The sequence below is a fragment of the Oryctolagus cuniculus genome, chromosome 13 (assembly GCF_964237555.1).
Source record: "Oryctolagus cuniculus chromosome 13, mOryCun1.1, whole genome shotgun sequence".
Classification (NCBI taxonomy): Eukaryota; Metazoa; Chordata; class Mammalia; order Lagomorpha; family Leporidae; genus Oryctolagus; species Oryctolagus cuniculus.
The window spans coordinates 60,159,984-60,184,394 of record NC_091444.1 but is presented as its reverse complement, the minus strand read 5'-3'; the positions used below and the strand labels follow the sequence as shown (position 1 = coordinate 60,184,394).

The 24,411-nt window shown below is 37.3% G+C and overlaps 1 protein-coding gene across 1 annotated transcript in view; it reads left to right on the top strand.

Annotated features, from left to right (window-relative positions):
• Nucleotides 1–24,411, top strand: part of RYR2 (ryanodine receptor 2) — a gene marked incomplete at its 5' end in the record, with an annotated part of 557,937 nt that overhangs the window by 263,589 nt on the left and 269,937 nt on the right. Inside the window, 2 exon segments of the mRNA NM_001082757.1 lie at nt 4,575–4,658; nt 23,698–23,857. Coding sequence (NP_001076226.1) covers nt 4,575–4,658; nt 23,698–23,857 — 244 coding nt within the window.

Sequence of the window (24,411 nt, the reverse complement as noted above, 5' to 3'; positions counted from 1 at the left end):
CATTCATGAATGAGAGCTTAGCAGGATATAATATTCTGGGCTGGCAGTTTTTCTCTCTTAGTATCTGGACTATATCTCACCATTCCCTCCTAGCTTGTAAGGTTTCTGATGAGAAGTCAGCTGTGAGTCTGATTGGAGATCCTCTGAGAGTAATCTGACGTTTCTCTCTTGCATATTTTAGGATCTTTTCTTTATGTTTCACTGCATTGAGTTTGATTACAACATGTCGTGGTGAGGATCTCTTTTGGTCATGTTTATTAGGGGTTCTATGAGCTTCCTGTACTAGGATGTCTCTGTCCTTCTCCAAACCTGGGAAATTTTCTGCTGGTATCTCACTAAAAAAGGCTTTCTAATCCTTTCTCCCTCTCCATGCCTTCAGGAACTCCTAGAACCCGAATGTTGGGTTTTTTAATAGTATCCTGTAGATTCCCAACAATATTTTTTAGATTTCGAATTTCCTCTTCTTTTCTTTGGTTTGACTGTATGCTTTCCTGTTCTCTGTCTTCTAAGTCCGATATTCTCTCTTCTGCTTCACCCATTCTGTTTTTAAGGTTCTCTAATGTGTTTGTCATTTGATCAGTTGAATTCTTCATTTCATTATGATTTCTCGTCACTATCACAGTTTCATATTCTACTAGTTGTTTCATTTCATTTTGATTCCTCCTTAATATTTCATTTTCACGAGAGAGATTTTCTATCTTGTCCATTAAGGATTTCTGTAGTTCAAGAATTTGTTTTTGAGAACTTCTTAATGTTCTTATCAATTTTTTGAGATCCACTTCTTGCATTTCTTCTATCTCATCATCTTCATAATCTTGAATTGGGGTGCCTATTTCATTTGGGGGCGTCATAGTGTCTCCCTTGTTCTTGTTACCTCGGTTTCTGCGTTTGTTGTTTGGCATATTGGAGATATTCTTTGGTTTCTTCTCGTTATACTGTGACTCTAGATTAAGTGGACTCTCTGCTTTTGATGGATCCTTAGAGGCTGTGATGAGTGTGGCCAGAGAACTCTGTTTGGTTCTTCAGGGTTAAGGGTGTGCCAAAGGTGACTCACCCAGATTGTTCTCCTGCTTGCTCGCTCTCTCTCCATTGTGGAATTTCTTGATCTCTTTGTAGATTCTGGTTATTAATCCTTTATCAGTTGTGTAGATTGCAAATAATTTCTCCCATTCTGTCAGTTGCCTCTTCGCTTTTGACTTTCTTTTGCCATACAGAAACTTCTTAATTTGAAGTAATCCCATTTGTTACTTCTGGGTTCTTTTCCAAGAATTCTTTGCCTGTGCCAATATGTTGCACTGTTTCCCCAGTGTTCTCAGTTTTGTGATATCAGTTCATAGATTTAGGTTTAATTCAAGTTGATTGGTTTTAGCTCCTTGGTCAAATATAAATTGGTTGTAGAGGTATGGATTGATTTCTGGGGTTTCTGTTCTGTTCCATTGGTCTCTCCATCTATTTTTGTACCAGTACCAGGCTGTTTTGATTATAACTGCCTTGTAATATGTCTTGAAATCTGGTATTGTGATGCCTCCGGCTTTGTTTTTATTGTACAAGATTGCTTTAGCTAATTGAGGTTTCCTGTGCCTCCATATGAATTTTAGCATCATTTTTTCCAGATCTGAAAAGAAGGTCTTCGGTATCTTGATTGGTATTGCATTGAATGTATAAATTGCTTTTGGAAGAATGGACATTTTGATGATATTGATTCTTCCAATCCATTAGCATGGAACATTTTTGAATTTTTTGTATCTCATTTTATTTCTTTCTTTAATGTTTTGTAACTTGTATTGTAGACATCTTTGATATGCTTGGTTAAAATTATTCCAAGGTATTTGATTGTTTTTGTAGCTATTATGAATGAAATTGTTCTTAGAAGTTGTTTCTAAGCCATGGCATTGTCTATATATACAAAGGCTGTTGATTTTTGTGTATTGACTTTATATCCTGCTTTTCTATGAGTTCCAATAGTCTCATAGTGGAGTCTTTTGGATCCCCTACATATAGAAGCATGTCATCTGCAAATAGGTATAGTTTGACTTCCTCATTCCCAATTTGTATCCCTTTGATTTCTTTTTCTTGCCTAATTGCTCTGGCTAAAACTCCCATTACTATATTGAATAGCAGTGGTGAGAGTGGGCATCCCTGTCTGGTACCGGATCTCAGTGGGAATGCTTCCAACTTTTCCCCATTCAGTAGGATGCTGGCTGTGGGTTTTTCATAAATTGCTTTGATTGTATTGAGGAATGTTCCTTCTAAATCCAGTTTGCTTAGAGTTTTCATCATGAAAGGGTATTGTATTTTATCAAATGTTTTCTATGTGTCTATTGAGATAATCTTGATTGTATTTTAATCCATCTACCTCTTTTATTCCATAACTAATGATTTTGTCACCACACCATCAGTTCCAAACCTCTTAGCACACTGCACTCTGTTAGTCTATGCTGCCATTATTTCTTACCTGGAAATATAAAGTGCTCCTCACTGATATAGCGGAAATGCACTCTGGCTCCCCTCATCTATCCTGAATTTTATAGCCAATATGATCTTTCAAACATTTAGGTGATGGTATGTCTGTGTGTGTATGTGTGTGTGTGTGTGTGTTAGAGAGGGAGAGATTTAACTCTAAAGATTTTGGTCATGTGATTAAGGGGACTGTGTGAGTCCAAAATCTAATGAGGTAGTCTGCAGGCTGGAGACCCAGGAAAGAGACACAGAGTTCAGAGGCCATCTTCTGGAGAATTCACTCTGGCTTGGGAAAGGTCAGGCTGTTGCTTTTTTTTTTGGGGGGGGGGGCTTCAACTGACTGTAGGGAAATTTGCTTAATCAAAGTCAATTACATGCCAGTTTCATCTAAAAAGTACCTTATAATGACCTCCAGAATATTTGATCCAGTTTCTGGGAACGTGACTCACCCCAGTTGACATGGTTAAAATTAACCATCGTACTTACTAAGTAATATTTAGTACGTATGTACCATGCCACATACTTGACCCTAACCCACAACTCATGATCAGTTCCTATATTTCAGCCAACTCTTCCTTGACCCTTCAACATGCACCCATAAATTCCACTTCTGTAGGTTGTCCTTATTGTCCACTAACTTGCAACTCTGGTGTTCTCATCTCTTTATCAATCATTCTGACATGACTTTACCTTTTAAGTGTTAATTATTTTTGGACTATCTCAAAATTAATTTTTTCCTTACTTTAGTCCCTACTTGGTTTTGTTATGATTATTTATTTTCTCCCATCATATTTTAAGAGCTGTTCAACAGAAATGTATATGACAAAGTGCCTTATAAATAATTATATCTCAAATATTTATTGACTTTTGTCTTTAACTATGATCAAGTATGTCACTGTTCACACTTTTCTAGGTAGTTTATACTGGAAGAAGATTATGAGGTTGAATAATTAGTTATACAAAAGTAGTAGCATAGCTTGCAAAAGGCATTGGCTCCCTCTCAGAACCCTTAAAGATGACATTAACTAATGGAATTTTCTATAGTTCAATCCTACTTTTGCTGTCAGCTCATAACTTCACTGTTTCTCAGTGTAGACTCAAATTAACTCCATGAAGTATACTGCTGAGGTAATTTATAGTGATGGTAACTGTTGAAGCGTACAAGGATTTGACATTTGTTGCCAATATTATGCATAATCTTGGAAAGATATATTATAATTAGAATATTTTTAAAGATTTATTTATTTGAAATGTAGAGTTAGAGAGCCAGGGAGGGAGGGAGGGAGGGAGGGAGAGAGAGAGAGAGAGAGAGAGAGAGAAAATCTTCATTCCTAAATGTCCACAACAGCTGGGGCTAGATCAGGCAAAGCTAGGAGCCAGGAGCTTCATCCTCATCTCCAATGTAGGTGACGGGGGTCCCGGTGCTTGCACCATCCTTCCTTGTTTTCCCCAAATGCATTAGCAGGGAACTATATCTGAGGAAGAGCAGCCAGGACTTGAATTGGCACCCACTGGGGATGCAAACATTGCAGGTGGTATCTTAAACTGCTATGCCACACCATAGATGTCAGACTATTTGTTGATGGACATGTACTTATAGGTTTAATTACCTGAATTCAAAATAAATCTTCATATTATCATCAACCTTGAATTCCATCAGAGCTGAGTTTGGCGTCTCTTCTTTGTATTTCATAGCCGTATAGGTTTCTCACTGTAATTAGGACATTGTATTATTAATACCCATTTTCTGTGACATAGAATCTGGTACTTGGTGGCACTGAATAGGATTTATTGATTTTAGATGAATTAATGGAGGAGTCTGCATTTCCACTAGACAATATCTCAATAAGTATAAACTGTATTAAATTTCTGAGAATCAAATTTCTTTTCTTCCATGACCAATAAATCCCAATTTAATTGGCACATTCTTTATTTAGATAATATAGATGGTTAGCTAGCTAGCTAGTATATAGAGATGTAGGATACAATATGTGTATTAATTATGTGAGGTTATTCATTTATAACAGCCTAAGACTAGAAATAGCCTTGAAGATTGTGAACAGACAATTAGTTAAAACTGGCTTATTGTAGCTTACCTTGGTTTTGTTTTCTAGGACTTTGTTGGCCCTAGGATGTCATGTGGGTATATCAGATGAACATGCCGAAGAGAAGGTGAAAAAAATGAAGCTGCCTAAGAAGTAAGTTGAGTAAGCAATAACAAATAGTCTATGCACTGATGTGTTGTACCTAAGTAACTTGTTGGATACACAGATGCCTTGTTTACACTTAAGTTATAATATTGAGATGAAAAAACTCAAACCAGAGGTGCTGGTGAAGATGCCCGCATTTCATATCAGTGTACTTGACTTCAATGCCAGACTCTGACTCCTAACTCCAACTTCCTGCTCATGTAGACCCTGGGAGTCAGTGGTGATATCTCAAGTGATTGGATTCCTATCATTCACATTGGAGGCCTGGATTGGATTCCTGGCTCTGGGCTTTAGCCCTAGCCCATTTCTAACCATTGGAGGCTTTTAGGGTAGTGAACAAGTAGAATGGAGCTATTTCTGTCTATTTGTCTGTTGGCTTCTCTCATCGCTCTGTCTCCAAAATAAATAAATTTTAAACATAAAGTAAAATTTCAACTAATGAATCATGCTAGGGACCAAATCATATCAGTGGTGGAACAATAGTCTCTATCAAATTGCCTAAAGAAGAAACAAAGTTCAGAATATATTTGATAGTACATTATAAAAGTGTATTGTTTTTTCAATGTGTGCATGTGTGTGAGCATGTGTCCATATTTCTGATTATATATAGCGTTCCATCTTCTTTTTTATTTATTTATTTATTTATTTATTTATTTTTTGACAGGCAGAGTGGACAGTGAGAGAGAGAGACAGAGAGAAAGGTCTTCCTTTGCCGTTGGTTCACCCTCCAATGGCCGCCGCGGCCGGCGCGCTGCGGCTGGCGCACCGCGCTGATCCGATGGCAGGAGCCAGGAGCCAGGTGCTTTTCCTGGTCTCCCATGGGGTGCAGGGCCCAAGCACTTGGGCCATCCTCCACTGCCTTCCTGGCCACAGCAGAGAGCTGGCCTGGAAGAGGGGCAACCGGGACAGAATCCGGCGCCCCGACCGGGACTAGAACCCGGTGCGCCAGCGCCGCTAGGCGGAGGATTAGCCTAGTGAGCCGCGGCGCCGGCGCGTTCCATCTTCTGCAAAAAATGTAAATTTGGGGGCCTTACAATGAAAATATATTTGAAGAATAATTGTGAAGTCAGTATTGTTATTAATATTTTAAGATGTGAAAATCTAGGTAGATACATGCTGTAGTACTGATTTTTGCCTGCTATACTATGTCCTATGCCTAGAATAATTCTTAACTTCTAAAAAAAAATAATCTGTACCTCCATGTTTATAGCAGCTCAATTCACAATAGGTAAGATACTGAATCAACCCAGACACCCATAAACTGATGACTGGCTAAAGAAATTATGGTATGTATACATGATTAAATACTACTCAGCCATAAAAAATAATGAAATACTGTCTTTCGCAGCAATATGGATGCAACTAGAGATCATCATGCTTAGTGAAATAAGCCAGCCACAAAATGACAAATGTCATACTTACCTTGATTTGTGGTAACTGATATAGAGTACCAAAAAGTAATGTATATGAGTGAAATTGACATTTTGATATTTGATTAGTTTATAGCCCTTGTCTCTACTCTTAAAGAACAATGCTTTTTCTACTTACTACTTGTTGAATTCTTTATTTAGTGGAGGCTTAAATTTATGATTAGAAAGCAAATTGAAAGTATGTCATTTTAGAAATTAAAAGAAATATAAGAAAAGGGAACAAAAGGTGGGAATGAGCAATGGAGGAAGATTAGGGTGGAAAGCATCATTATGCTCTTAAAAGTATATTATGTGAAATACATAAAATTTGTTCCCTTTATATAAATGTTAAATTTTTTTAAAAAGAATACCTAAAAAAGGTTTGGGCATTAAGTGAATAAGTGCTTAATAATTGATTGCTATTTCAGGTGTTGTTGTGTGTGTGTGTGTGTGTGTGTGTGTGTGTGTGACAGAGAGAGAGAGAGAGAGAGAGAGACTGTTAAAACAACTTTTCAGAGGCCCATGGATTTCAATTAGCTGTCTAGAAATGTGTTAAATGATATCATGGAGACAGAGACATGTAGCCACAGCATAATCTCAGTCAGTCACCCTGGTTCTCTAGTTAAACCCAGTAGACATGAAATCCAAGTAGAAGTCCTGTGCTAGCTAGGCAAATGCGTATGTTACCGAGTTCTTTATTTCAACAGTCTTCCAGCATTTTCTCTTAGGTACTCCATAAAAAAAGTCTAAAAGTTCTGTTATTACCTTTCCGATTCTAAAATTTTTCATTAAAAGTTTAAGCTGTTCTAAAACAATATAGTTTTATGTGACATTTCACAAATTACATCTTTCGGGGCTGGCGCTGTGGTGCAGCAAGTTAATGCCCTGGCCTGAAGTGCTGGCATCCCATATGGGCGCTGTTTCTAGTCCCGGCTGCTCCTCTTCTGATCCAGCTCTCTGCTATGGCCTGGGAAAATGGTAGAAGATGGCCCAAGTCTTTGGGCCCCTGCACCCATGTGGGAGACCTGGAAGAAGCTTCTGGTTCCTGGCTTCGGATTGGTGGAGCTCTGGCCATTGGCGGCCATCTGGGGAGTGAATGAGCGGATGAAAGACCTCTCTCTCTGTCTCCCTTTCTCTGTAGCTCTTTCAAATAAACTTGATAAGAAGGATTCAGCTCTTCCTTTCCCATTTGTGAAAACTTACTCATGTATAAATGTTATTTACGATAGAAAGAGGAAAGAGAGTTTGTAGAATTAGTTACATTTTTTGTTTATATAATTGATTTTTGTTATTAAAACAACCATTCAGTTCAGAGAGCTAAAAGTCATGGTGGTTTAACATGAAAAATATTATATGATCTGTCAGTTGACAAGTCAATCATAGTATCCAATTTTTTGGAAAACATAAATATTGAAAGTCACTAAATTTGCAAAAGAATTCCTTAGCCTCTCATTAAAATCATTTACTCTCTTGAGTTTTTGGAAGATATAACAAAAAAGGCATGTTAAGGCTAAAATATCAAAACCTCAAAAGCAAAACAAAATGAACACCAATAAGCTAATAATTGCATTTGTTATTCTTTCAGTTAGAGGGATAATAAAATGATAATATTGATTTTATATTACCTTTAAAAGGTAATGTGTTTAGTGGATTATTTCATTATGTACTCTGTGTTTGTGAGTATATGTGTATGTATGTATATATCTCATTGAAACCTTAAGTTACAATTTAGCTTGTTAAATTTGTTGAATTTATCTGCCTTGAAACTCAATTGGTAAGCCAGCTTTCACTATCCAAACATGAAAACTACTGTTTATTGCAACATTATTTATAATAGCATAAGCATGAGGGGAATATTATAAGGAGTGGGATGAATATTCTTCAATGGGGAAAATGGATTAAGTTGAAATAGCCTAATAATAAAATTAATGAATTATAAATGACAACATTGATTGACATAAAAGATAAATTTGAGGGTAGAAAAAGACTTTTTCCACAAGGTGATATAAATTTGTGATAAATTGACATAAGGAGAAATCCAAAATATATACATGCATGTATGACAAAGGTCCTATTATAGATAAGTGAAACTGTTCAATCAGTGTACTTGGATAATTGATTAGAAAAATGGAAATAAAGTTAGATGTCTTTGCTATACTGTATACAAATATTCAAAAATTTATTCAAGATTTATTGCATACACATACACATACATACACACACAAGCATTTTAAAGACCACAAGATAGACTGTCATTATGTTTATGACCCTGCAGTAGGGATGGATTTTTTTTTTTTAGTCAGAGAAAGCACAAAACTTTGCTTTAGTTAGGTCTTTTCTCAAACATAACCTCTGTAAAGAGGTCTTTGCTAAATATTCTATCTATGAAGCATTGGCCATTCCTGTTACCCTTCTTTATGTTTTTAAATTTTACTTCTTCAGCTAATGTTATTAGTTTGTTTTCCATATCCCTTAAGTGAAAAGCACACTAAATAAATGTTCAGGGCTGTGTTTACCACAATGCCCCCAGTTTCTGAAACACCAAGCGCATGATAAATGCTTCATAAGTAATGTTAAAAAAACAAAAGTTTAATAAATGTGATTAAGTTGAAACAAACCTGTGCTTCCAAAGATACTGTAAGTAAAAAGACTTGCAGAACAATATCAAGATCACCTAAAAATTAATAAAACAATGTCCAAATAGGAAAATGACCAGAAGATTAGAACAGATAATTCAAAGAAAGCATGCAGATCTAGAAATATAGGAAAGACCCTTGAACTTGTTAATAATACACTTGATCTTAGCCAAAAGGCTGAGAAGTGATGAACTTGTTAATAATAAAGGACATACCAGTATAATCACAAGAACATTTCATACCCATCTGATTGGCAAAAATCAAAGACTTACGGGATTTTAAACTAGTGTAATTATTTTGGTGCTAAATCTTTTTTTTAAGATTTATTTTATTTTAAATGCAGAGTTACAGAGAGGCAGAGGCAGAGAGAGGCAGAGAGAGAGAGAAAGAGAATGAGAAAGGTCTTTCTTCCTCTGGTTCCCTCTTCAAATGGCTGCTAAGGCTGGAGCTGCGCCAATCCAAAACCAGGAGCCTGGAGCTTCTTCTGGGTCTCCCATACTGGTGCAGGGGCCCAAGAACTTGGACTATCTTCAGCTTCTTTTCCAAGGCATAGCAGAGAGCTGGATTGGAAGTGGAGTAGCTGGGAATCGAACCAGCACCCATATGGGATACCGGCACTGCAGGCCATGGCTTTGCCTGCTACACCACAGCACCAGCCCCTACACCTAATCTTATAAAGTCGAAGATGACCCAGTTATTCTTTATCCAGATATAAACCTTAGAGGAACTTCTGCATACATGTACAAACTTGACAAGAATATACATGGCAGCATGGATAGCAAAAACAGTAAATCTGAAACAACTTAAAAATCTATCAGCTTAAGAATATAAAAATATTTTTTCTAAAGTAAAGCAAATTAATGCTTGAATATGTATCCACAGGACAAATGCATTACTTTGATAAAAAAAGAAATTAAAAATGAAAAGCACATTATCAAAAGATAAGTACTAAGTAAATTGTTCAAAACTTAGAAACATGAAATGCAGCTTTGCATTTAGTTGTTGTTGTTGTTTTTTTTTTTTTAAGATTTATTTACTTAATTGAAAGTCAGAGTTACACAGAGAGAGGAGAGGCAGAGAGAGAGAGAGAGGTCTTCCATCGGCTGGTTTACTCCCCAATTGGCCACAACTGCTGAAACTGCGCCGATCCAAAGCCAGGAGCCAGGAGCTTCTTCCAGGTCTCCCACATAGGTGCAGGGGTCCAAGGACTTGGGCCATCTTCTGCTTTCCCAGGCCATAGCAGAGAGCTGGATCAGAAGAGGCGCAGCTAGGAGTTGAACTGGTGCCCATATGGGATGCCAGCACTGCAGGAGGCGGCTTTATCCGCTCTGCCACAGTGCTGGTCCCTGCATTTAGTTTTGAAGCCTAATATGTGTAGCAATAGTATCAAAATCAGCTAAAAAAAAAAAGTATAAAAAATGGTAGGAATAAGCACCTTCAAATTCAAGATGATACTTCCCTCTGAGAAGTGGGTTGGAATGGAGGAAGAGAATACCGGGCAATTCCAGAGCATTCCTAAGTTCCGATAATTTTGCAGAGGCCAGAAGTACCATAATAATAGCAGAGAAATTGTTGTTGACTGAAATGAAGATTGGAAAGAGAAGATGGAAGACATATTGTCAGTAGCCTAGAGAGATTCCGTGAAGAGTAGTTTCAGAGTGGAATGGTATCAAAAGAAGTTTTTTTTTTGTTTTGTTTTGTTTTTTTTTTTTTCATAAAGCCTAGGAGGCACATGGGCATGTTTCTGGACTGTAGGGAAGAAATCAGAAGAGACAAACTGTGAGGGGGTGAGGTGATGACCAAAGAGCAAGATTCATATGATCCTTGTCTTGGTGTCAAATTCTACCTTCCAAGCAGCTTAATATGAACTGGATTAGAATAGAGCAAGACACAGATGTGATCTCTTGGATCTTTTAAAGGTGTGTCCTTCTGAGCTAGTTTATGGATGCATAGGCTACAGTATTTAGATAAGCTGATCCATGTGGTAGAGGTCAGATTAGAAATTATGTCTCATTTTTTTAAAAAATGACCTTAGCAAATGTTTTTATTTATATGAAAGTTATTTTTTGTTTAAAAGCTTGGTAACAACTGCCAGCCCACTGTTTATCTTCTACTATTTTTACCAGGTTTACCTCCAAGTTTGATTCGCTTAGTTGCCTTTACTACAAATAAATCATTTCTGAATACCAAAGTTGTTTTTGGTACATTTGTGCCTTTTTTAAAATTAAATTTTTAAAATTGATTTAATTGATTTTATATTTTTATTTGCATGCATTTGAGTTGCTTTTTCTAACTTTTAGAAATATAGCATATTTTAATTTAATTTATTTATTTATTTGACAGATAGAGTTAGTGAGAGAGAGAGAGACAGAGAGAAAGGTGTTCCTTACGTTGGTTCACCCCTTAAATGGCCACTATGGCCGGAGCTACGCTGATCCAAAGCCAGGAGCCAGGTGCTTCCTCCTGGTCTCCCATGCGGATGCAGGGGCCCAAGCACTTGGGCCATCCTTCACTGCCTTCCCGGGCCACAGCAGAGAGCTGGACTGGAAGAGGAGCAACCAGGACTAGAACCCAGCGCCCATATGGGATGCCAGCGCCACAGGCGGAGGATTAACCAAGTGAGCCACAACACCGGCCTGAAACATACATGTTTCTACCTAGAGTATTGGAGCTCTGATCTACGAAGGAGCAACATGACAGCACAGTAATTTTGTCATAAGTTGAAATATTTCTACTACTATCTCTTAGGCATACTTTTAAAACACCTGTTGATAATCAGTAAAGTTCAGTGTATTAATTAGACTGAAGTGCTATATTACCTGTTTAAAATAGGCATTTGTGTATTTGTGTCATCTGATATGTAACACAGATCATTTCACTAAAAATTGTTGAGGATTTTTGTAGAATGTATGATTTATCACTTCTCAGCCTTTTAGCTAAGATCAAGTGTAGAACGTATGGTTCATCATAGTTTTGTTCTTTCTTGCAGTTCCTCCTTCTGTCCCTCTTCTCAGATGAAGAAGCAAGCAGCAAAGAGCACAGTATTGTTAATGAGTGTTTATTGGTAAATTGGAGTTCAAGGTTTCTACGGCTCTGATTTTCACTACTGCCGCTGTTTTGGGATTCACTTGATAGGGTGGTAGCTTTTGATCCTTGGTTATTCTTGTTGGATTTTGCTAATGTTTATGGAGTTGTCTGCATTCATCTCTGTGGGCATCTTATAGGATGCGTGCTGTCACGCTGCTCTTTGGTAATGGGTCCACATGTTAGGTGCTCTCCTCATCTCTCCGAGTCGTGGCTCTTCTTGGTGTCTCACCCTGGCCTCTTTAGGGAATGATGGGTGCCTAAGAATGTTCCTTTTGGAATCTTAGGGATTACAGCCCACTGGAGACCCTGGCTAATTTATCTGTTCTTCCTTCCCATCCCAAGAGGTAAGGCCTTGCTGTATTCAGAAATAGACCTTTTAATACCACAAAGCCCTTCTCAAAGACTGCTGTCTCTGCACTGAATTTCCAAAGGTAATTTTAAAATCCAAATTGAGGAATTACTTTTTGAGAGGCTTCTCTCTTGAAATGACCCTCTCTTGTGGGTAGTGAGAACCTCATAGTATTGTTTCAAAGACACCGAGGTCTGGGGAGAGGCCTTGAAGTAAAAATAAACAGGGGCAGGGAACAGGGCACATTGTCATACTAGCTGTTCATTTAAAAATAAATAAAAAGAAGTGAAACAGCTAAAGAAATAGATCTCTTGTTTTTTCCTTCTCTAATTTTTATGTCAAAATTAATTCCTCTGTATTTGTTTTCTGGAGAATGGTTTTTGTATATTTTCTGTGAAACTGTCAGCCCAGTATTCATTTCTAGTAGATATGCTTCCAGCAAAACTTGTTCTTAATATCTGTGGTGTGCAGTCATCTGAGATGTTCCCATTTGTTCCAAGGTACTTGAAGGGCTGATTTGATTTTGAAATATACAGCCAACATCCACAGAACTTGGACATAATCTTCTCATGTTTACCATACATATTTCACAACATAATGACTTCTAAGCTTCATTTAACTTGATTCATGCTAAACAAGTAAGTTGGGGAGGTGAGCACGGTTGGGAAAAGGGAAAAGGCTTACGAGTTCATGTTGTTGGTATTCCACCACGTTTTTGTTGCATCACTTTAATTGCACCTCTAGTGAGATTACACTGAGCACTTTGTTTTAAAGGCTTCTTTAGAATACCTGCTTAGGAAAAAATGTGGGACAGATGGGAATGAAGCAGAGAACTGAATTTCTTCTCAACATGACAATGCATTAGTGGAGCCAAGCACTCTCATTTTTTTGTTTACATCTTGGGTAATTTGATGCAAATCGAACTGACACTTTGCCAGATTTTATTGTTTTATTTGTTGTTGTTCTTTTTCCAGATATATTTTACAAACTTTTTACTCTAGGAAAACTAAAGTCCAACCTGTTTAGGTAACTTACTACTCTTTAAAAAATTATTTGTATTAGAATTTTGATAATTGGAAGGTGAAGATTGAATGTATATGTTTAATTCCATATGTATTATCATAAATTAATTCTATAGGATGATTGGCATAGAGACATTTAATATTAAAGCAAGGAAAATAAAAGCTACACATAGTAAACAAATATGTTTGAGGAGAAACAAAGATTGAGATCTATTGTCTGTCCGAATAATCACAGGAAGTTGAAGAAGATAGCATGTTATTGCATTCTACATATGCATAAACATTTTAATATAAGCTATTCATCTTTTGATACAGGAATATCAATCATGTCACTGCTCTCTGTGTTTTGAGCTGTGAAATTTTACTTTTTTAAAAAAAAATTATTTATTTGAAAGGCAGAGTTACAGAGAGAGAGAGAGAGAGAGGGAGGTCCTCCATCTGCTAATTTAATCCCCAAATGTCTTCAATGGCCAGGGATGACCTAGGCCTAAGATAGGAGCCAGGAACTTCTTCTGGGTCTCCCATATGAGTGGTAGGGGCCTGAGTACTTGGACCATCTTCTACGGCTTTCCCAAAAGCATTAGCTGGGAGTTTGATTGGAAGTGGAGCAGCTGGGATTTCAACCAGTGCCCGTATAGGATGCTGGTGATTCAGGCAGCAACTTAACACAGTATGTCACAATGCCGGCTCCTAAAATTTTACCATCCAAGAACCACTATTTAAATCTCTCCTTTTTTTTCCTTTAAATTTCTATAAATCGTTCTGAAACTTTACTGAAACCATTTCGTTTGCAGGATCCACATCAATCACTTTTATTTAAAATGCTTTGTTCTTTTTTTTTTTTCAAACAAAACAAAATGATGATTTATCTTAGTAGTCATTTGACCTTTTGGCACCTTATTAAATTGTATTTGTGGTGTGAAATGAATATAATTTCCCTTGATAAATTCATTTATTTAAAAAAATAATTCATTTTCTTTTTTCAAATTTTATTTAATAAATATAAATTTCCAAAGTACAACTTTTGAATTATAGCAGCTTTTCCCACCATAACCTCCCTCCCACCCACAGCCATCCCATCTACAACTCCCTCTCTCATCCCATTCATATCAAGATTCATTTTCAATTATCTTTATATACAGAAGATCAATTTAGTGTATACTAAATAAATATTTCAACAGTTTGCACACACACAAAAAAAAACACAAAATATAATTGACTTTTGAGTATTAGTTATACTGTTAATTCAACAGGTTTCCTTTTAGGTACTCAGTTAGTTGTCACCGATCAGGGAGAACATATGATATTTGTCCCTTTGGGACTGGCTTATTTCACTCAGAATGATGTTTTCCAGATTCCTCCATTTTGTTGCAAATCACCAGACTTCATTTTTTTTTTACTGATGTATAGTATTCTATGGAGTACATATCCCATAATTTCTTTCTCTAGTCTTCTGTTGATGGGCATTTAGGTTGATTCCATGTGTTAGCTATTGTGAATTGAGCTGCAATAAACATTGAGGTGCAGACAGCTCTTTTATTTGCCAATTTAATTTCCTCTGGGTAAATTCCAAGGAGTAGGATAGCTGGGTTCTATGGTTGGGTTATATTCAGCTTTCTGAGGCATCTCCAAACTGTCTTCCTTAGTGGCTTTACCAGTTTGCATTCCCACCAACAGTGGGTTAGTGGGCCTTTTTCCCCACATCTTTGATAGCATCTGTTGTTGGTAGATTTCTATACGTAAGCCATTCTAACCGAGGTGAGGTGAAACCTCATTGTGGTTTTGATTTGCACTTCCCTGATTGCTAGTGATGCTGAACATTTTTTTATGTGTCTGTTGGCCATTTTGATTTCCTCTTTTCAAAAATGTCTATTGAGGTCCTTGGCCGATCTCTTGAGTGGGTTGTTTGTTTTGTTGTGGAGGAGTTTCTTGATTTCTTTGTAGATTCTGGTTATTAATCCTTTATTGATTGCATAGGTTGCAAATGTATTTTCCCATTCTGTTGGTTGCCTCTTCACTTTCCTGACTGTTTCTTTTGCAGTACAGAAACTTCTCAATTTGATGTAATTCCAATTGTTAATTTTGGCTTTGACTGCCTGTGCCTCTGGGGTCTTTTCCAAGAAGTCTGCCTGTGCCAGTATCTTACAGGGTTTCTCTAATGTTCTGTAATAATCTGATGGTGTCGGATCATAGATTTAGATCAATAATACATGTTGAGTGGATTTTTGTGTAAGGTGTAAGCTAGAGGTCTTGCTTCATGCTTCTGCATGTGGAAATCCAGTTTTCCCAGCACCATTTATTGAATAGACTGTCCTTGCTCCAGGAATTGGTTTTAGATCCTTGATCAAATATAAGATGGCTGTAGAGGTTTGGATTTATTTCTGGTGTTTCTATTCTGTTCCATTGGTATTTCCATCTGTTTCTGTACCAGTACCATGCTGTTTTGATAACAACTGCCCTGTAGTATGTCCTGAAATCTGGTATTGTGATGCCTCCAGCTTTGTTTTTGTTGTACAAGATGGCTTTAGCTATTCGAGGTCTCCTGTGCCTCCATATGAATAGAAGCACTATTTTACAGATTTGAGAAGAATGTCTTTGGTATTCTGATTGTTATCGCACTGAATCTATAAATTGCTTTTGTGAGAATGGACATTTTGATGATATTGATTCTTCCAATCCATGAGCATGGAAGATTTCTCCATTTTTTGGTATCCTCTTGTTTCTTTCTATAAGATTTTGTAATTCTCATCGTAGAGATCTTTGACATGCTTGGTTAAGTTTGATCCAAGGTATTTGATTGAGTTTGTGGCTATTGTGAATGGGATTGATCTTAGAAGTTCTTTCTCATTGCCTGTGTATACAAAGGCTGTTGATTTTTGTGCATTAATTTTATATCTTGCTACTTTGCCAAACTCTTTTATGAGTTCTAATAGTCTCTTAGTATAGTTCTTTGGATCCCCTAAATAAAGAATCATGTCGTCTGCAAAGAACGATAGTTTGACTTCTTCCTTCCCAATTTGTATCCCTTTAATTTCTTTTTCTTGCCTAATAGCTCTGGCTAAAACTTCCAGAACTATTGAATAGCAGTGGTGAGAGTGGGCATCCCTGTCTGGTACCAGATCTCAGTAGAAATGCTTCCCATTTTTCCCCATTCAATAGGATGCTGGCCATATGTTTTTCATAAATTGCTTTGATAGTATTGAGGAATGTTCCTTCCATACCCAGTTTGCTTAGAGTTTTCATCATGAAAGTGTGTTGTATTTCATCAAGTGCTTTCTCTGCATCTATTGAGATAATCATGGTTTTTCTTTTGCAGTTTGTTAATGTGGTGTATCACATTGATTGATTTGCAAATGTTGACCCATCCCTGCATACCAGGGATAAATCCCACTTGGTCTGGGTGGATGATCTTTCTGATGTGTTGTTGTATTTCATTGGGCAGAATTGTCTTAAGGATTTTTGTGTCTATGTTCATCACGGAAATTGGTCTGTAATTCTCTTTCAATGCTACATCTTTTTCAGGTTTAGGAATTAAGGTGATGCTGGCTTCATAGTAAGAATTTGGGAGGATTTTTTCTCTTTCAATTGTTCTGAATAGTTTGAGAATTGGAGTTAGTTCTTCTTTAAATGTCTGGTAAATTCAGCAGTGAATCCATCTGGTCCTGGGTTTTTCTTTATTGGGAGGGCCTTTATTACTGATTCAATTTCTGTCTCAGTTATGGGTCTTTTTAGCTTTTCTATGTCTTCATCATTCAATTTCGGTAGGTTGTATGTGTCCAGGAATCTATCTGTTTCTGATAGATTTCCCAGTTTGCTGTCATACAACTCTTTGTAGTAATTTCTGATGACGTTTTTTATTTTTGTGGTGTCTGTTGCTATTTTCCCTTTTTCATCTCTGAGTTTATTGATTTGGGTCTTCTCTCTCCTTTTTTAGTTAGTTGGGCCAATGGTGTGTTAAATTTTGATTATTTTTTCAAAAAAAAAAAACAGCTCTTCGTTTTGTTGATCTTTTATAATTTTTTTTATTTAATTCTGTTGATTTCTTCTCTGATTTTAATTATTTCTCTTCTCCTACTAGTTTTGGGTTTGGTTTGCTGCAGTTTTTCTAAATCCTTGAGATGCATTGATAGCTCATCTATTTGGTGCCTTTCCAATTTCTTGATGTAGGCACCTATTGCTATAAACTTTCCTGTCACCACTGCTTTTGCTGTGTCCCATAGGTTTTGATATGTTGTGTTATCCTCATTTACTTCCAGAAAGTTTTTGATTTCTCTTTTGATTTCTTCTATGATCCAGTGTTCATTTAGGAGTATGTTGTTCAATCTCCATGTGTTTGCATATACTCTAGGAATTCCTTAGTTACTAATTTCCAGCTTCATTCCATTGTGGTCTGAGAAGATGCATGGCATGATTTCGATTCTTTTGAATTTGCTGAGACATGCTTTATGGCCTCGTATGTGGTCAATCCTAGAGAAGATTCCATGTACTGCTGAGAAGAATGATTATTCTTTAAGTGTAGGATGAAAAGTTCTTTAGATATTTGTTAGATCCATTTGGTCTATAGTGTCGATTAAATCTGCTGTTTCCTTGTTGATCTTCTGTCTAGTTGATCTGTCCATCACTGAAAGTGGAGTATCAAAGTCCCCCAATACTATTGTTTTGGAGTCTAAGTCTCCCTTTAAGTCGTTTAACATATCTTTTAAATAAACTGGTGCCCTGTAATTAGGTGCATATACATTTATAATAGTTACATCTTCTTGTTGAATTGATCCCTTAATCATTATATAGTGCCCCTCTTTGTATCTCTTAACAGTTTTTGTGTTAAAGTTTATTTTGTCTGATATTAAGATGGCTACGCCAGCTCTTATTTGGTTTCTGTTGGTATGGAATATCTTTTACAACCTTTCACTTTCAATCTGCATGCATCTTTGTATGTAAGATATGTTTCTTGTAGGCAGCAAATAGATGGGTTTTGTTTTTTAATCCATTCAGTCAGTCTGTGTCTTTTAACTGGAGAGTTGAGGCCATTTGCATTTAATGTGACTATTGATAAGTAGTGACTTTGCCCTGCCAACTTTCCAAAGATATTTATAATATATGCTTTGAACTTCCTGTGAATTTTTACTGAGAGATTTTCTTTCTTTACCTTCTTTCATATTGATTGCCTTGTTTCTGTGTGTAACACATCTTTAGTCATATTTTGCAGAGCTGGATTAGTGGTGACAAATTCTTTCAATTTCTGTTTGCTGTGAAAGGTCTTTATGTCACCTTCATTCACTAATGAGAGATTTGCAGGATATAATATTTTGTGCTGGCAGTTTTTTTCTCTTAGTACTTGGGCTCTAACTCGCCATTCCCTCCTAGCCTGTAGGGTGTCTGATGAGAAGTCTGCTGTGAGTCTAATTGGAGATCCTGTGAGAGTAATCTGACATTTCTCTCTTGCACATTTTAGGATCTTTTCTTTATGTTTCACTGTGGTGAATTTGATTACAATGTGTCGTGACGAGGCTCTCTTCTGGTCATATTTATTGGGAGTTCTATGTGCTTCTTGTACTTGGATGTCTCTTTCTTCAAACCCGGGATATTCTCTGCTAGTATCTCATTAAAAAGACCTTCTAATCCTTTCTCTTTCTCCATTCTTTCAGGAACTCCTAGAACCCAAATGTTGGGTTTTTTAATAGTATCCTATAGATTCCCAACAATGTTTTTTTTTTTTTGATTTCTAATTTCCTCTTCTTTTCTTTGGTTTGACTGTATACTTTCCTGTGCTCTGTCTTCTAAGTCCGATATTCTCTCTTCTGACTCACTGATTCTGTGTTTAAGGCTCTCATGTGTTTTTTATTTGTTCTATTGATTTCTTCATTCCATTTTGATTTCTCTTTAATATCTCAATTTCATGTTCTACTAAATTCCACATTTCATTTTGATTCCTCCTTAAGATTTCATTTTCACAATAGAGATTTTCTGTCTTGTCTTGCGTGCATTTCAGTAGTTTGTGCATTTGTTTTTGATTACTTCTAAATATTCATATCATAAATTTTTTGAGTCTGTTTCTTGCATTTCTTCTGTCTCATCATCTTCATAATCTTGTGTTGGAGTGTCATGTTCTTTTGGGAGCATCATGATGTCTTCCTTGTTCTTGTTTCCTCAGTTTTTGTGTTTGCTTTTTGGCATTGTGGCAATATTCTTTGTTTTCTTCTTTTTTTTTACTGTGGTGGCTTTTCTCATTATACTATGACTCTAGATTAAGTGTACTGTGTGCTTCGTGAATCCCTAGAGGCTTGTGGTGGGTTTGGCCAGAGAGTTCTGTTCAGTTCTTCAGGGTTAAGGGTGTTCCAAAGGTGACACACCCAGGTTTGGCATGGTAAATCTTTTTTTTTTTTTTTTTTTTTATTCAGAAGGGAAGTAATTCCACTCAACTGAGCTCTTTTTCCCGATGGCGATCAGTGTCTGAGCACTAACCCCAGTGGGTAAAATATTTGCTCTGTTCCCAAGGACCATACGAAGGATCTGTGCAGACCTCAGTGTAAGGCAGATTGCCCTGCAGTGTCTCTCCCAGGGTATCCAAGGCAACCTGAGCTTGTGGCATCTCCCACTGGGACTGCACATGTCTCAGCCACACCATGAGTTCTCCCACACACCCTCAGTTTTGTTTTGTTTTTCAACAGTCTCGGTTCATATGCTCCATACATTCACTAGGTCTTAGTCTCCTGTTATTACTCCCCACCAGAGTCAGGTTTTTTTGCTTGGTTGAGGGCAGGTGCAGCCTGGAGCTGGCACAGCTGTTACGTATAGTCAAAATGGCACCTGCTCTATTGTCTTACATGCCTTATAAGGTTAGTATGGAGAGAGAATCTTGTCAGTACCGTCCCTTTTATTTTTTTATTTCTCTCTTCTAGTTAGGCTGGTGTACTTTCCCCCGTGGGGCTTCAAGCCTTGTCCCCTCTAGGCTCTTCCTGCCACTTCCCCGCCAGTGCCTCAGGCTAGTATGGTTTCGCCTCACCTCTTTTTCCAGCGCTCATGTGGAGGCTCTCGGCAGCTGGGCTCAGGAGCCATATGAGTCTGTGTCCTCCACATAGATCCACCATGTTCCTCTAATTCTGGAAGAGTTTCTTCTGCCGTTTTTTCCCTAACTCTTCCCTGAGACTACACTATCTCCATTTATATTAAACTATCTTTTCTTGGACTATCAGTGAGGTCCCTCCCTATTCCAGCATCTTGGAACCAATCAATAATCTAATTCATTTTCATGTAATGATTAGATTCTTAGTTTGTCAAGATGAACCACAAACAGAAACATTTTTATAAATTGTTGTCGATACCATTAATTCACACTAGTGAGGCATTCATTATGTCATCAGTTTCACTGAACACAATTGGTTATACTTTGTGAATTTCAAAGATTTTGTATATTTTTTACTGTATGAGATGACTTGAAGTGCAATGAGCTGTAAATGAGATTCAGGTGAAATGGGAGTTAGCAACTTTAACTTGGATAGGATTTTAGCCGGTAGAACCCCTTAAGATGCAAATCCTTTCCTTCACAGAATTATACAGAAAAGCAGTGAAATAAATTCTAGTCTGCATCTGAAAATGAGTAGGAACTAATTATTGTGCTGCTTCAGATGAGCAGCTGTAAATGCATCACCTTGAGTTTGTATTGTGATTACAGATTAAAGCAACTCTAAAAGCAATCTGCATAGGAAAAAGGAAACTTAGAAAGTAAAGAGAAATGCTTTTGTCGCTTTCAGTTCACACATTAGTAGGACTTGTTTGTATTTTCGGATTTGGAAGGACCTCCACTCACCCTTCTCCTTTCAAAAACCCCTTCTCAGTTCGTGAGGTCTTGCTGGCAGGGCTACCATCAAAACCAGTTTCTGAAAGGATTTTTGCCTTTGGGATTGCTTGTATTCCGCATTAAGGTAGCATTGGCTCTGCACAATGCTGTGTTGATTAATACTGCACCTTTTTCTTCTGTGTGTTCCCTGTGACAGCTAGGTGAGATCAATGCTATGGAAAGTGCATGAAGAGGGTTGTGTCCTATCATGTGCTGGGTGGATGTGTATCAGGGAAAGCGAAGAGAGGAGCTGGGGAAGTGCTAAAGACTTGGCTCCATCACAGCTCCTAAAGCTGCCGCTAGCAAAGAGTGTTACACTTGGAAATTTGTGCTAGCTTGATCAATTGTCAGTATATTTAAGTGTATTGGAAACTCTTTCTTGAAGAAAATATTTTCAAATGAGAAAATGTAAATATGGCTGTGACTGTAGTTCACAGAGACAATTATATGTATAACATTAAAATCATTAAAAGATATATTGATTTGTATGAGTGGTTGAAAAAATCCCATGCGGTTTCTCTATACAAATTAAAAAGAAAGAATATTGTTAACTATTCATGTATGCAGAGTTCTGCTCTAAAATGGAACAAAATTCCATGTCCATAAATTTAGCTTGTGAATGTAAGTTGAGAGACATAGCCATAGTTATCATGTTTGCCAGATCTACCTAATCCAGTTTTTGTTAAAAATCTATAGATAATTTATAAAATATGTTTTTAATGACACAGGAGTAATTGGGGCAAAACTAACTTTATTCAACTTAAAAATATATTTCTTGCTGTGTTACATACATTAATTTAGTTAACACCTTTTTGTTGATTGTCTGCCAGTAGTACCAGGCACTATTCTAGGTGCTAAGGATCCCAGTGGACAAAGTGGAAAGACTCTTGTTCTCAAGAACCTTCTTTTGTAATGATGCCAAACATGGACCAGCATAATACCATTAAGAAAGAGTATTTGTAGTTTTATTATAAACAGCATTTTCTTGAATGCTCTGATAATTTTTAAATAGCATTGTTTTATTTTTAAAGATATTCTTATTTTAGGGTTTAGTGACAGAGAAAGATGGAAAGACAGACAGAGAGAGAGATCTTCCATCACTGGTTCACTCTCTAAATGGATGCAACAGCTGGGGTTGGGTCAGTCTGAAATCACAATTCAGGAGCTGCGTTATGGCCTCCCATGTGGGTGGCAGAGGCCTAAGTACTGGGGCCATCATCTTTTGCTTTCCCAGATGCATAAGTAGGAAGCTGGATCAAAAGTGGAGCAGCTGAGAATCTAACAGGTACTGTGATATGGGATGCTGGCATTGCAAGCAGTGGCTAAACCTGCTACAACAAAAAAATGGCCCCTCAGCATTATTTTATGATGCATTTTCATGAAAGGAGAATCTTGGAAATGAACATGTATGTTTATTTCTATTACTGTGGTAAATTAAATTCTTTCAAATCTACATATCAGATAACTGCTGTCTGCTAGGAAGTGTTTTAAATATAATAGCAGTAAGAAAATTGAATCAAAAACAGTTCCAGACCTCAAACTATAATTGATTATTGGGGATAAACAATGACAGAAGAATGGAATAGGCTTTGTATTGATCTCAGCAGTCAGGTAGAATGAGACAGCTGGTTTTGTGTCTACATGGAACAGGGCAGTACTATACATATGCATGTTGGAAGTTTAACATTTTCAACTATATATTGAAATTTAATATTTTCAATTTTATATTTCTCCCAAGAGAGTAAAAAAAATATACCTGTCTCTTGTAAAATTTCCTTGAACTTCAGAGAAATGAGGTGTAGTGATGCTTAAGATTTTGGCTGACATTTCCTCTCTTCCTAGCTTCTATCTTATTTTGAGACTTCTCAAATAATGTAACTGTGAATAGAAACAAAAAAATAAATTATAAATGCATTAAAATTTCCCTGTAGAATAAAGAGCAGATAGTATCTGAACGGATACACTGATTAGTCAAAGAAATATTCCATTAATATAACATTTATTTTTTGACTTTTTTTTATTTGACAGGTAGAGTTAGGCAGTGAGAGAGAGAGAGACAGAGAGAAAGGTCTTCCTTCCGTTAGTTCACCCCCAAAATGGCCACTACGGCTGGAGCTGTGCCGATCCAAAGCCAGGAGCCAGGTGCTTCTTCCTGGTCTCCCATGTGGGTGCAGGTGCCCAAGCACTTGGGCCATCCTCCACTGCCCTCCCGGGCCATAGCTGAGAGCTGGAATGGAAGAGGAGCAACCAGAACTAGATCCTGTTGCCCATATGGGATGCTGGCGCCGCAGGCGGAGGTTTAACCAAGTGAGCCACGCGCTGATCCTAATATAAACTTTAAATATTGAGAGGAAATGAGGACTTTACAGAAAGAGATATATAACATCTAATAGAAAAACCTATATTTTGATTGAGAGCATACCAAAGCCTCAGCTGTTAGGAACATACCATAATAGGGCCATCTCATCCCTGAAAGAGAGGTAAATTGTCATTTGGCATAAGTGTGGGAGCATAAAGACCAGATGGGTCTTGTTGAATAGCTACAGGAAAATAACCCAGAGCTGCTGCCTGGTTTTTTACCACTGTGACCACTATGGTTTAGGAACAACTGGATTCAAGTGGTGCCATAAAAAAGCTGTCCTAGGAACTTTTATTCAGAGGCTAATTTTTATCTCTTTGCTTTGTAGTTACCAGCTGACAAGTGGCTACAAGCCTGCCCCAATGGACTTGAGCTTTATAAAGCTTACCCCATCTCAGGAAGCAATGGTGGACAAGCTGGCAGAAAATGCTCACAATGTGTGGGCCCGAGATCGAATCCGGCAGGGCTGGACGTATGGCATCCAACAGGTACCTGGGAATCTCAGCAAGTAGTCTGGGATTTACTGAAGTGGAAATTGGAGAAAGATGCATCAAGAGAGATGAAATAATGTTTGTTTTAATACTCATATCATTTAGATATGTTAATGTCCTTACATATTATCTTCTATAGCACCTGTTTAGTGCTACACTTAGAAATTAGATGACCCTAGCTCTTGATCTCACCATGAAAGATGGATATAAGATACACAGTGCATATTACTACAGTGGCTTTTTAAAAAGATTTACTTATTATTTGAAAGTCAGAATTACAGAGAGAGAAGGAGACACACATACACATACAGAGAGAAAGAGAAAGAAAGAAAGAGAGAAAGAGAAAGAGAGAGAGAGAGAGAGAGAGAGAGCGAGAGCAAGCGAGCGCTTCCATCTGCTGGTTCTCTCTCCAGATGGCCACAATGGCCGAAGGTGAGGCAGGCTGAAGCCAAAGCCAGGAGCTTCATCTAGATCTCCCACTTGGTTATCAGGGGCCTGAACACTTTCCATTGCTTTTCCCAAGATTAGCATAGAATGGGATTGGAAGTGGA